Source organism: Monodelphis domestica, chromosome 3 (assembly GCF_027887165.1).
Source record: "Monodelphis domestica isolate mMonDom1 chromosome 3, mMonDom1.pri, whole genome shotgun sequence".
NCBI classification, from domain to species: Eukaryota; Metazoa; Chordata; class Mammalia; order Didelphimorphia; family Didelphidae; genus Monodelphis; species Monodelphis domestica.
The window spans coordinates 172,853,666-172,868,325 of NC_077229.1; the positions used below are offsets into that span (position 1 = coordinate 172,853,666).

Sequence of the window (14,660 nt, forward strand, 5' to 3'; positions counted from 1 at the left end):
GTTATTTTTTTAACTGGATCAGATTTGTGCTTTTGTCAGTACAGAGAAATTTTTATTCCAGTGCAGATTGTTTACATTTATAGTCTTAGAAAGTGGAACTGATAGAAAGGAACTGAGAGCCCAGAAATGTGCTTTGAGTCACATAGCCATTATACATAAGATGTGAGATTTGAGCCCAGGTCTGTTGTTCTTTCTCTGTCTACACCATACTGCTGCTATAGTGATTTTTAAAATTTTGTGTTGTTAATAATATCATCTATATTGTTCTGGTTCTGTGTATTTCATTCTGTATCAGCTGATTACATTACTATGAATCATAAACATTCATTGATGATCTTGGTTCCATCAGGAAAAATGTGTACCATAAGAGACTTATGTAAAGAGAGGCTCTTCTTCAGGGCATCTCTATTCTCTTGTTTGACAGCCCATTCACTTATGGTGACTATACTCAGATCCGTCTCTTCTGGGCTGCTCAAACATTGTTTAGCTCCTTCAATAAAAGTAGTTCCTCTAAGCCTGGAATTGCACATTTCCTTTACAGTTTTGAATGAGTAGGCAAGATCTAACTTAAGCTTGATGCACATGCATTACTGAATATTTACTGGTAATTAGAAAAAAAATTTTTTTTAATATTTCACGGTATTGTTTTCAAGTTTATTTCCTTGCTTAACTGAAATCCAATTTGGAAAGTAGGCTGCTGAGTTTACTAATCATACGGTTGCCTTACAAAGGCTAGTAATTTTCTTGACATCTTAGAAAGCCTGTACTTATAGCTCTTTTCTTACCTATTATAAAAAAAAATACCATAGGTGACTCTAGGAATCTGAAAACACCATTTGTTCTTTGTCAAAGTATTTGCCCAAGGTACACAGATTTGGGATATTTTCCCTTAAGGGATGTAGTTGCTGAGCCATTTTCAGTGGTCTTTGAAAGCTTGTGAAGAACTAGAAATCAATTTTTAAAAGCATTTATTAAATACCTTAAATTCATGAATAAATATGATTGGAATTGTTTTTATATGGTAAGAAAAAATACTTGTGGTTTTTCTTAAACAGTACTATTATGATTGTACTTTATCTATGACTACTCCTTTTCTTTATCCTTTGCCTATTCATTTTCCATTTCCTATGGAAATTTTCATTTCAAACCCAATATATCGAACACTAAACTCACCAACTTCCAGGAAAACTTACTGGCATCGAATCCTAGGATCATCATTGATTTCTGTATGTCATCATTTCAAATTAGTATATCCAATTCTTCTATTAATTTTTTGTTTTATTGATGTGATTTTTTTTTCTATGTTACAAACATTTACAATTCCCCTACACTCAGAGAGGTATTTAAAAAAAAATAAGTAAAATTAACTGTATATTGACCTCATCTGGAAGTGCATGCATTATTCCATATCCATAGTACCTGGCCATTAAAAAAAAAAAGTTTATCAGAAATCTTTTTTTCTTCTGTTTCCCACTGCCCACCTCATTGGGGAAAAAAACGAGAAAAGAAAAACACATCCTTTGTAACAAATATGCATAGATTCCATTATTGTCCATTTTCTGTCACTATCAGAATCATTAAACCTATTAGCATCTAACTCCTACATTTATTCACTATGAGATTTTTATCTGTATACCTGTAGTACATTATCCCATCAATGTATGTTCTGGTTGATCTTCTTAAAGGAAGAATAGGAAAAAAACCATCAATTAGGATTGTGAATTGCCTTACTTAGTATGGTAGAAAGTTAAAAAATTGAAGGACTCCAGTAAAAACATCACTGAAATACATTTGGAAAACAAGTGAAAGCAGCTGGAGACTGTGAAGTGGGAGAATGGAGAATAGAAGGAGAGGAGCATTTAAGGACTGGAGTTCACTTTAAGATTAAAGAAAAGTTGACTAGAACTGAAAGGAATAAAGAAGTGTGGACGTATATTAAAAGGAAAGGATCATAGGGAATATCAGTTTTAGATTTTGGAGAAAAGTATTTACCTAGTAATCATGAAGGTTACCCGAAATAAGATCAGTGGAATGGAGAGTGCAAAGAAATTGTGACATCAGGGTATTGGAAAGTTGAAATCAGTGTTGCTGTTACCATCACTAAAGATAACAGGGAACAGGAAAAATTGTGAGCCTAGTGCTAAGTCACCAAGAAAGATGAATGTCATACTGAAGGACAGTAAATAAATAGTGCTTAGAATGGGAAGTTGTTTAGTCAATTTTCAGTCAATTCTGACTCTTCATGACCTCATTTGGGGTTTGACATTTCCTTCTCCAGTTCATTTTATAGATGAGGAAACTAAGGCAAACAGTAACACAACTAGTAAGTATCTGAGGCCAGATTTAAACTCAGAAAGAAAGTCTTTGCCACCTAGAATGGGAAGGCTTTGTTGCAAATAATCTTCTGAGGAGGAAAGATTGATGTCTAGATCATTTTTGTGCTTGTGGGGAACAAGAAGTATGATGTGCTCTTATTCAGCCTCCTTAGGTGGCAATTGTCTCTTTCCTTTCTCCAGTTTCTGATAGCACTTTGCTTGGTTGCCTCATTTCCACATTTCTCTCCCTCTACATCTCACTATTATTTGTTTGCTTGTCATTATTTGGTAGATTATAATCTCGGGAGCAGGGACTGTATTTTTGTTCTTTTTATATCCCCAAGCACTTAAGCAGTACTTTGCTCAGATTAGGTACATGAGAAATTTGCTGAATTGAATGAGTAGAAACAGTCCAGGAAACAACTGCTTCTATTGCAGAGGGTTTCATTGAAAGAATAGAATCTAAAAGGACAGGTTTTAATCAACTCTAGAAAGTATTTGTCAAAGAGATAGAATTTTCTTTGCTTTTTACAATAGACTAGGGGATCCATAGCACCATCTAATTATACACTGTATATGTTATCAATTCAGGTTGGTTCCCAGAAATAAGTATTTATCACATAAAGATCTAATTTATTCAGAATATGAAATGGGAGAGAAAATAACTCAACTGGTTTCTCCTCACTTAGCCTCAACTTCTAAAGCCATTCTTTTGGGCTTTAGAAGATTTTAGAAGTGGGAAGAAAACAGAAGAAAGAGGAACAAATGAAAGTGGTAAAGTAACTAAGCAAGAAAGGGGGTATGGATGGTATGGCAAAGAATCTTTCACTTATCCCAAGTTAGAAAGTGAGATAAAAGATACCAACATAAAAACTGACTTTCTTTGATTATATCCTTTCTTAAACTGATCTTATTTTACACCCAAATCATTATTGTTTTCTTTAAACCCTTACCTTCTGACTTAGTATCCATTCTAAGACAGAAGAGCTACAAGAGCTAGGCAATCAAGGTTAAGTGACTTGACCAGGGTTACAAAGCTTTGAAGAGTGTCTGATGCCACATTTGAACCCAAGTCTGTAGCATTATTCTTCATAATTTAAAAAAATGTATTTTTTAAAAAAAGAAAGGGGCTCATGTTTTTAGTTAGTTTGAAAATGCAATATGTCCTTCTAGTGGTTAATGTTTTTCTACAGTTAATTGCTTCTAAAACTGAGAAACAGTATTTTCATTATGCTGATTTCTTGCCATTTTTTTAAACCAGAGTAATCAAGTATAGATTATAGTATTTGGATTAACAAGTAAGACCTTATTCTTTATAGTATTATAATTCAGAGTCCTCTTTGGTCTTAATACCTCAAATGATTTAATTAAAATGGGAGAAATCAAAGAAAGTAACAATTGTAGTCATTTCTACCCAATGCAGAAGTAAAAATTTCTGCTTTTGGCAACAGCTGACAATGATAAGCGAAAACAAGGTTGCTAATTTTATACTATGTAAATTGAAGATAAATTATCCAAAATTGTTTCATAGAAATATTGAAGAAATCCAAATTCATATATGCCTATTTTTATGGACAATTGGAGATGTTAAGATTCAGAAATGGACAGTGGTAGGCCTGTGTCTGCCAGCAAAACTTGCTAAAAAAGGAAACCTAGGGTTTTCTCTGCCTTCTCTCAGTATGAAAGGAATGAGCCCCTGCCTGGAGGAAGGTAACTTTCAAGAATGAAAAATGAAAGGGAACACTTCATTGTCTTTTGTAGCAGCCAAAGCAGATCCCCAAGCACAAAACATGTCCAGAGATTTCTTTGGCACCTGTTGAACAGATGTCCAGGGTAGGAGGCATTCATCATCATGATATTCTACCTAACAATTTGTATATTTTCTCAATCTTTAACATTTGCCTTTTGGTTTTGCTGTGAACTGTTTCATGTTAAAAGGATTGTGGAAAAACTTATTTTTCCTTCTACAAAAAGACAAATGGCTCTACCTTGGATATAATGAGTTGATAAATTAATCTAATCTTTAATTCTACAAAATTATTAGGTATTATAAAGACAGTTGATAAAATTTGTTGTAGACAGATTTAATCAATTTGCTTTTATTTGATTACATTTTAAAAGGTCTATGTAAGTAATATCTGTGAAGATACATTTTGAAAGTAAAAATGTAAAAGGCAAATTTGTTTATTATAGCACTAGTGAAGTGTTTCAATCTTTGATAGAATTATTTCCAAACAGCTCTGGTATCCAGATTGTTTAGTGTTAAATAAAGAACATGTAGATCATGTTTTGCTGCCACTGTAGTATTATATTTAAGTAGATACATTTTCAGCAACTTAAAGGTTTTGGAATAAGAACAGAATTTTAAAGAACCATCTGTTAATCCACCATCAGCTGGTTCCAAGTCAAATAATTTTTTTTTGATTCATGATTGTTATGAGGTAATGACAAAAGGAATGGATAAATCTACCTTTTTTTCTTAAGCCCAAATTTCTACCATTATCATTTTTAAAAACTGATTACTAATTATTTATGCAACCTGTACTTTTGTCACTTTCTAGTTCTAAAAAGTACTAGAACTAAATAGTTCTGTAAAGGAAAATGGCTTCTCCCTGCTTTAGCTCTGCAGAAGAGGAAGATTTTTCTACTCTTGTCCCTTATTTTCTATAAAGCTTCCTCAGTGGGCATCAGACTTCTATCTAGTTGTAGGACTGGAGAATCAGTACAATTTTAGAGTTTTTTAAGAGTTCACTTTTACCCATAATAGGTAATTTTTCAGATAGTAAGTAACAGTAAGATGGGAGGATTTAAGTTTCTTCCTTCTAAAGCTACCATTACCACTGTAGGTCATTATGATCTTCCCCAGGTTCCCCTTAGGAGAGTGGGCAGCCATGTGACCCTGAGGATAAAACACTGGTCTTAGAGTCACAAAAGCCTGAATTCAAATCCTACCTCATATACTTATTAGATATAAAGGAAAATTTCTGGCATTTAAAGATATTCAGAAGTGGGATTTTTTTTTTTGCTAAGTCACTTAATATCTTCTAATCACTCAATAAACATTTATTAAGCACCAGACATTTACTATGTGCCAGACACTATGGTAAGTCCTGGTAATGCAAAAAGGGGCAAAAGAGGGCCTGCCCTCAAGGAGCTTACACTCTAACAGATGAGATAACATGCCAACAACTATGCAAAGCAAGCAAGGTACAGTATAAAAAGGAAATAATTTTTAAAAGGGAATCACCAAAAATAAATGGGGGTTAGTTAAGGTTTCCTGTAGAAGATGGGTTTTAAATTCAGACTTAAAGGAAACAATGAAAGTCAATAATTGGAGCAGAGGAGAAAGAGTGTTCTGGGTATAGGGGACAGGCATTAAGAGAAAATACCCAGAGCCAAGAGATGGAATATCTTATTTATGGAGCATTTAAGAGTCCAGTGCCACTGGATCAAAGAGTACGTATTAGGGAGTAAGATATAAAAAACTGGAAAAGTAGGAGGGGACTAGGTTATAAAGGGCTTTGAATGCCAACAGAATTTTCTATTTGTTCCTATAGGCAATAAGAAGCCACTGGAGTTTATTGAGTAATGAGGTGACATGATCAGACCTGCATTTTAGGAAAGTCATTTTAGTGGCTGAATGGAGAATGCATTGGAGTTGGGGGAGACTTAAGGCAGACCCACAAGCAGGATATATCAGCAGTTAAGACCTGAGATGATAAGGACCTGCACTAAAGTGGTGGTAGTATCTGGAAAGAAGGGGACCTACTTTATTTCCTCATCTGTGAAATAGGGAAACATCTTGATCTCAAGGTTATTATGAAGATCAACTGACATAATATTTTTACCATGCTTTGTAAACCATAAAGCACTATACAAAAGTTAGCTTTAAAAGCTTAGCAAAAGTTTCAGAAGGTAGTGATCAGAGAAGGATTAGAATGACCAACATCAGAGTGACCTGGTACAATTGAGATAGCACTGACTAGAGGAAGAGGGGGAAGAGAGAGACAGACTGAGAGAGTTTTTCAGATGTATACCTGCTACTACTGCATTATAGTACATTTCTCTTTGTCATTTCAAAAGAAGCACTCCACTTAGCTGCTAAAAAGAAAGGTAGTTGAAGATTTTTCCACATTGGAACTGTAGAGGTTCAACAACAAGGAACTTTTCATTCTCTTCTGTCCATAGCTGTATGGCCTGGAAGGAAGTATTTTACTGTAGGGAAGCATATGAGCATGTTGCTGTGGATTTACTTTGCATCAGTAGAATGATTATTATCAAGTATTTCCAGATGCTTGCAGCAAGAATATTAAAGTTTGTATATTTCAGATTTCTTTCTTCTGGATAACAGTAAAAGGAAGATATTTCAAATCTACCAGTGAGGCAACTCTGAATTTTAGTTTGTTGTAATCACAGGTGTGCGCATGGCATGAATTTGATTGTATAAAGTACATTTCCTCATAATCTAGTTGTAAATTAAAATGAACAAAGACCCTGCCCTATGAAATAGTCCCATGCAGGATTTTTGACTATTTCAGTCCTCAGGCAGCTCACAAAATTCATATTGGCAACTGAAGACCCCAGATGGTATGGCATGAACACATTTATGTGATATGTATGTCTTTGTCCACAATGAATTTTTATGAGAAGACTACCCGTCTTGCTCAAAGAGAATTAAAACTTATAGTTCTTATTATGTAATATCGGTAATTGCACCTTGAATTGTCATGAAAGTTTTTTTAAAAAACCCCCAAAGTGATCATATTATACAACTAAAAACTGTTTTATGGATAATAGTTGAGTCCGTGTGTTATTGTCCCGGATGTAGGTTGATTTCATTTTCAGGAACTACTAAAAAAATTTTTTTTTCTTGTAAGAGTTACAGATATAGCCATTTTAGACATTTCCAATCCATCTGTTTTTTTAGGAACAATTGTTTAATCATTCAGTTGGGTTCAATTCATGAACTCATGAACTGTAGCACACTAATGTTGTCTGTGAGATCTTCTTTGCAAAGTTGTTGGACCAGTTTGCCATTTCCTTCTCCAGAAATTTAAGGCAAACAGAAATGAAGTGACTTGCCTGGGGTCACACAGTTAATAAGTGTCTAAGGTCATATTTGAATTCAGATCTTTCTGACTCCAGATCCAATGCTCTATCCGCTGATCCACTTAGCTGCTTCTTTTGAAAGCAGTAGGATCATATAAAACCTTAGAAAGGATATTTACTATTTAATGATGATGCATTCACATCAACTATCAATCCAGCACTTAAACCTATTTCAGATCATTACATGTTATAATTGATATTTAATAAATGGTTGATGGTTCAGTGAATGAATAAATTTAATGTTGCTAATTATGGTCCCATAATTAATAGCTAGGCTTACAATGTTACCATTTCTTTTGCAATTTAGAATTAGCAGCCTTCTATGATTAAGCTTATTAGGATACAAAGTAGAGTTATTTGTCATTTTGTTGTAATTTTCTAATATTTAAATACCAAATAAGAAGAAAACTGGTTCAGTTTTGGGACCCACATTTTAGGAAGGACATTGATCAGTTTGAGACCTTACAAAGAAACTAATCAGGATGGTAGGGAATCTTTAACTCATGCCATATGAGGATAAGTTAAATTAATTGGAGATCCTTGGTCTGGATAATAGAAGATAGGGGGAACATTATAGCTATCTTCAGGATTTGAAGGGCTACCATGTAGAAAAAGAAATGAGACTTGTCCTGCTTCACCTAAAAGCCAAAGCTGTTGGATAGAAGTTTTTAAGAGATAGTTTTAAATTGATATAAGAAGTAGTTTTTTTATCCAAAATCTTTATCTGTTTGAGCTACCTTTGGAGGAGATGGTTTCTTCCATACTCAAAGCTGTAACTTAAAAGCAGAATGATTACCTTGTAGGGTTTGTTGTAGCAGGACTTATTATATTGAATAGTGGGACTAAATGACCACTGAAGTCCTTTCCAAATCTATGACAAAATTCATAAACTTCCCTCAATAAGACATTTTCATTTAATATGATGATTCTTATTGAAAATTGACAGCACCACATTTTAAAGCAAAGATATTCTACTATAAGCATAAGATAGTTGGTCCTGGTAGGCCTTTTCTTCACATTATTTTTGATTTTTAGTCAATAAATATTATAGTTTATTAAAGGTGATTGCTCAGAATAACATTGTGGAGCTGATTATATCAAAAGATTAAAAAAAGAAATCAAAAAGACTTATGAATAAAAAAGTAAAGACAAGCATAATTTTATAATGTGCTTTATAATTCTTTTCTTTTAGAGCTAGTATGTTAAGCAGTTTATTTGTTAGGTGAATACTCAGCTCTCAGATGAATAAAAATTTGTTAAAATGAAAAATTTTCATTTTATATAGCATATCCCATATTTTGCTAATGAAATAATTATTCACTTAGTTTATAGGTTAGACTTACTTAGGTTAGACTTACTTAGATGACTTCTTGAAATTATTTTCATATTTTTTAAATTAAACTAATATTTCATTTCCAAAACCTTTTAGACTTTGTGACAAGAACTTTGGTGACAACTCTAGGTTGTCTGGAACTGAAGCTGGAGCATTTGCCAGGCTGGTACTCAACAGGATTTACTTCCTAAAATGATGTCCATGAGAACTAGTCTGGAAGCAGTGTTACCTGAGATTGTGATAGTTTCTATTAAACTCCTTGTACAACTAACATATTTTGAAGTCTTTCACTTATGGTTTTGAAGAGTTTTAAATTGTTGGTCTAAAGAATAGTTTCTTGGACTTTTTTGTGTTATAGACTTCTTTGGCAAGCTGGTGAAGCCTATGGACCTGTCTCAGAATAAAATGAATAAAATAAAATATGTCAAATTAAAAATACTAATTATATTAAAATTATAGGATATATATAATACGTAATAAATATATGTCATATAAAATATATAATAAAATTGTTAAAGTATTTTTTAAACCCTTTCCTTTCATCTTAGAATCAATACCATAGATTGGTATGGTCTAGGCCAGTGATGGTGAATCTATAGCATGGGTGCCAAAGATGAAATGTAGAGAGCTCTTTGTGGACACTCAGCCATCCTCCCTCCCAGACCCACCCCACTCCCAGAGTTCCTTACTAGAAAGGCAGAGGGACTCTGGGTGGAGCTGCTCCCCTCCCCCTCTCCACTGTGCCTGAGGACATTCCTCACTTCCCCCCCCCCCCATGCCCAGCAGCCCCATGGGAGTGCTTCCTCCCTCCCCTGTGTGGAGTAAGGTGAGGGAGAACATAGCTCTCTATCTCTAATTACTGGTCTAGGCAAAAATGGCAATACTGCCATTACTGGTCTAGGCAATAGGGGTTTAAGTGCTTGATCATGATCATCAAACCCAAGAACCTCAAGCTGATGATGAATCTTCTGAGAGACAAGAGCCACAACATCCAGTTTGAGGCCTTTTGTGTCTTTAAAGTGTTTGTAGCCAATCCTAGCAAAACACAGCTAATCCTAGACATCCTTCTCAAGAACCAAACAAAACTGATTGAGTTTCTCAGCAGGTTTTAGAGTGACAGGACAGAGGATGAACAATTTAATGATGAGAAGACCTATTTAGTTAAACAGATCAGGGATTTGAAAAGACCAGCACAGCAAGAAGCTTAATCTCCATTAAACAAAAATCGGAAATATCCAGCCCCAAGTCAGCATTTGCTATTAGATATTCCGCATCAGGCACTCATACCAATTCATGAGGAACATCACTGCTAACCTGCTGTCCAGTGAACGGTTTTCATTTTCCTTTTTTCCTTTTTTTTTTAGTCCAAGGTGAAAAACAGCCACTACTGCTGCTTTCTTGCACATTAGAGCACCGTGTGGACCTTTTCTTGGTCTTTGTGTCCTTTCTGATTTCAAAGACACTGCTTATTGGAGGGTCCTAGAAATGCAAAGTTTTGAAAAAGCAGAGAGAGGAAAGGGGGTTTGAAGATTTTCCCCCTTCTACCTTCCCTCCTTAGCTAAAGCTGCTCTCCTCAATTCGCTCTTGTCCCTCTTGTCCCCCCACCACTACTCAAGACCAAAAGTTCTCCCCTTGATCCATTCAATCACACTCAGCTTGGGGAACAGATAACTTTTAATGTTAACTCAATCAGGTAATACACAAGGAATATCAGGCAGGGAAGACTGGGAAAAGGAAAGTGGGGAGAAGGGGTCCCTGTCTCTAAAGCCTTTCCTCTCCCTTCTCTAGTTTGGGGGGAACTCAGGCCTTGGCATTCTGAGCCCTGAGAGAAAGTCAGGTTGACTCACCCCTGGGCAACAGGAGCTGAGGTAAAGTCTGCTCAGGTTTCTCTTCAGAAAGTCCCTTCAATTGGAAAGTGTTGGGGGGAAAGATTTCCAGTCACCATTAGGAAAAGTGGGTAACCCTCAGGAGAAAGTCTTTTTCCCAACTTCTTTCTTTGGCTTCTCAAGACTGAGAGACCCTCACTGCTCTCCTCACCAGAGTCTTCTCCACCTCTCCAGATTCCAAGGTGATCAATTTCACATACTCTTCAGCTTGGCACTTTTCCTCTAGTGCCAGTCTCTGTCACAGTAGGCAATGTTTCAAACTAGATTTGAACCCAGGATCCCCATCTCCAGGCCTTGCTCTCAGTCCTATGAGCCACCTACTGTCCTCTAAAGTATTTTTTAAAAATCAAATTCATGAACTCCAGTTTAATAATCTCTGTTCTAGACAAAAGTGATATTGGCATCTTCTCTTGTTCTGAACAGCTTTTGTTCCCTAGAACTTCCTAATCATTTAAAGTACTTAGAAACTCTTCTTGAGTTCAGATTTCTTAACTTTGAAGGACTATATTCTTTCTAAAAAATAATGGCTTTTTTTAAATTTAAAACAAATCAATGTTACTTATTTTATTCATTCCAGCAACAGTAAAAACATTTTTTCTCAGAAAATCAAAATGTGGGCAGACTGAGTTCAACATACTTGAAATAGAAATAGACACTGCCCTCAATGAACTTATAACTGAATGAATGAATCATGATATCACATTCTAATGAGGGAGACGACATATATGGAAAGTTTTAGCTACAAGTCAGATAGAAAGGTCCCGTAGTCATTAGGGTACAACAGCAAAACAGATGTTAATGCCTCCTCTTTAATGTCATTTCCACTAATAAAACGATAACAGTTTCTGATATTGAAGCATTTGAAAGTGCCAAGGACTGTGGTGGCAAGAATTTTCTATTCTGATTCTTCAGTAGTTGTAACTGTAGCACCTGCAGGAACAGTTGTCTGGCTGTGTCTTCACAGGGTTGCTTCCAAGAAGGATGTCTGTGGGTATTGGGATGGAGATATTGCTATTCCCAAAACTCTTGGTTTCAGGGTCCATTGGGATTGAAGAGGAAACAGTGGTCAGTATGGTAATGGTGGCTTGACTTGTCTGGTACATTCTGCTACCTCTCATCTCTGTCTCAGGAATGTACCACTGGTAAACAAGACCGACTTACCTGCCCTATGGGTAAGAAGTTGGTGGGGATGATTAATCCCTTCTCCAAAGGAATTGTTTCCCCAGGTGATGGGCATCTGAGAAATAAGAAATGTATACAAAAATTTATGTAATAAGGCAAAATGTCATAATTGCAAACAAAGGAGATGTCCAAAGTGTTTTCAGAAATTTAAAGAGGAGTAAATAATTTTCATCTGAAGGAATTAGGAAAGTTTATAGAGATCTGGGCCTTGAAAAAATAGATGCCAGAGATAGGAAGAAGAAAACTATTTCAGCATAGGTAATAAAGAGTCCAATTTGTCTGAAACCCAAGATAATACCATGGAGAAAAGGTTATGAATGTGAGGGATTATAGGCATGAAATATGGTATGTTCTACCAGATTAGTTTGATGTGTTGGTAAATTTTGCTGAGCTACTTTTTTTTTCCCTTTTAAGTAAAGCTGGTTCATTGGTATAGGGCTGAAGACAGAATTATTCAGAAGTGAATGTGATATAAAAACAAAAGGTATTAATAAATATAAGGTACAGATTTAAACATTTTTAAGTTGCTTCATAACCTCTTGCAATTACATTAATCTTTTTAGATATTTCCTTTACTTCCTCAGAATTAATTGTGACTAAAGCAACAGAATTTTATTCCTGAGAATCTCTCATCTCCAATCCTTCCTGAATTTTGGTATCCCTTGGGATGTCCTACTAGAATATCTCTGAAGACTTGAAGTCATTCTCAGTCTACTCAAGTATAGACTACATGTGAGATCAAGTAGAGATCAAGTATATGAGATCTAGTCATAATAATTAAAAATACTATTATCATTTGTGGTTTACAATATACCATGTGTTCCTTGCAACAGCATTGTGGGAAAATTGATACAACTGTTATCATCACTTTGTAGCAGAAGAAACAAAGGGTCAGAGAAAATAAGGACTTTGCCCATGGTCTCACTGCTAGTTAGTGATAGCACCAAGATTTGAATAAGAACAGCTCACATTTATATAAAATTTAAAATTTATAAAATGCTTGAGGAAACTGAGGCTAAATTATTTTCCCAGGGTCTCACTGTTAGCAATTAGCAAAACCCAGGCCTCTCAGCCTTTAAGCTTATAATCTTAACACTACAATGGTTTACTTACTTATGATCATAGATTCTGAAATAGCATGATAAGGACCTCCCAATCTTCTAGTAATCATTTTCTCTAATTAACCATCTTCTTTTATCATAATTACATCTAGAATTAGCTTTTTGCTTTCTTTGCCTTATTGCTTCCTTTATCTTCTGAAAGATAAAATTATCAACAATAACTGGATGAAAGATAAAAAACATTGAGTAATGACAGCATGCTGGAAAAATTCTTGGCTAACTTATAAAAGGTACAGAAAACATTTTGGGTAAAGATTAAGGGTCTAGTCAGGAGGGAGATTGAAATTGATTAAATACCTTTGGGGAATTCATTTCTCAGATTATTATCTAATAATTGTGAAACTTTCTTGCATAGACTTGTTTAGAAGTATGGAGGTAAACTTTTAACCAAGTCAGTTACAAGTAGGTATAAAAATTCAGAAAATTCAAGTAACCAAAAAAAAAATGTTGGGCTAGAAAAGTTGCAGTTGTTGTTTTAGAATTTGCCACTAGCAAAATTTTATAACTCCCTTTGGGGGAATAGATCCCCCTATTCTCAACATGAGAAAAAAGAATTCATCTTTCAAATGATATATCACTGATTTTGGTGAATGTCACAGTTGTGTACATGAACCTATATCAAAGAACTAATGGACTATATTAAACATTGCATATAATGGAATATTACATATGTGTGCTGATGAATATATGTGTGTGTGTGTGTGCATGTGTGTATCTACACATACCTAAGAAATTTCTATAAATATATACCTCACAGTACAGCCTAAAGATTCAGTTGTAACATTTATTTGGGAAAGGAAATTGGATTTGGAAAACAAGGGGATAATGGGAGGTTTGTATAGGGGTAAGGAGAGAGAGGGAATAGTGCTAGGTGAGGCAAGGGAGGGAGATGCCCCCTGCTGAGAGGAAACAGCAGGGGTCTGACAAGGTCTTTTATTACCTTGATGACTGAACTGATTTTCAGCTCCCTCTGTGATCAGAAAAGATAGTCCACTTATCTGACTGTGAATTCAAATAATATAAAGTTTAATAATCCAGTTGGAATTGGAGTTTTTCCTTAGCTTCAGAGTATAGGTCCAGGCCCTAGAGGCTGGCGGAGAGTTTGTCCCACTCCCGTCTACTCTCATTGTTCTAATTCAGAATCTTAGCAGTACACAGAAAGCAAACAAGAACAAATCTGACCTTCAGAAGCCTGTGTCTTCCGGCTGAACCAAGAAGAGCATGCCACTCCAGACTGGGCTGACCAAGCTCCTCTCTCCTCCAACACTAGGCAGCAAGATCCACACAGCAGGAAGGAAGTGCTAGTCACAAGACCCAATTGCCACTACCAGCTGGCCCCTTTCCCCACAAACTTATTTCCTTTCCACACAGTTAATAGCAGAACTGTACAGCATCAGAATGGTAATATAAAAAGATAATGAACCTCAGTATGAGTTTTTATCTAAAAATGGGTATTTAGAATCTGTGCCATCAAATGTTATAAAATACTAGCAACTTTATGTATATTAGCTTAGGCCATTATAATATCCTATATTTTCCATTCCCTCACTCACAATAAACCTTCTCTTCCCTCTCCTCTCGTCTTCCATTACTTTCTCCTTTCTCTGTTCTTCCATTTACTCATTCTGGCAACATCTTGCCTCTACCAAATCTTGATTCTAAATTCCAGAAACTAAAGTGATTCATTAACCTAGAATCCCTCATTCTCCTTAGG

At 35.3% G+C, this 14,660-nt stretch overlaps 1 protein-coding gene across 7 annotated transcripts in view; it reads left to right on the forward strand.

Moving 5' to 3' along the window:
• STK3 (serine/threonine kinase 3) overlaps positions 1–14,660 on the forward strand; it is a 540,259-nt gene that overhangs the window by 444,292 nt on the left and 81,307 nt on the right. Inside the window, exon 14 of one of the 7 annotated variants that reach the window (XM_056823279.1) lies at positions 8,854–9,028. The exons of the other annotated variants lie outside the window; for them this stretch is intronic. Within the exon in view, the coding sequence (XP_056679257.1) occupies positions 8,854–8,862 (9 nt within the window). The 3' untranslated portion in view covers positions 8,863–9,028. Of the gene's footprint in view, positions 1–8,853; positions 9,029–14,660 lie in introns of those variants that run through there. 7 annotated transcript variants of the gene reach the window in all.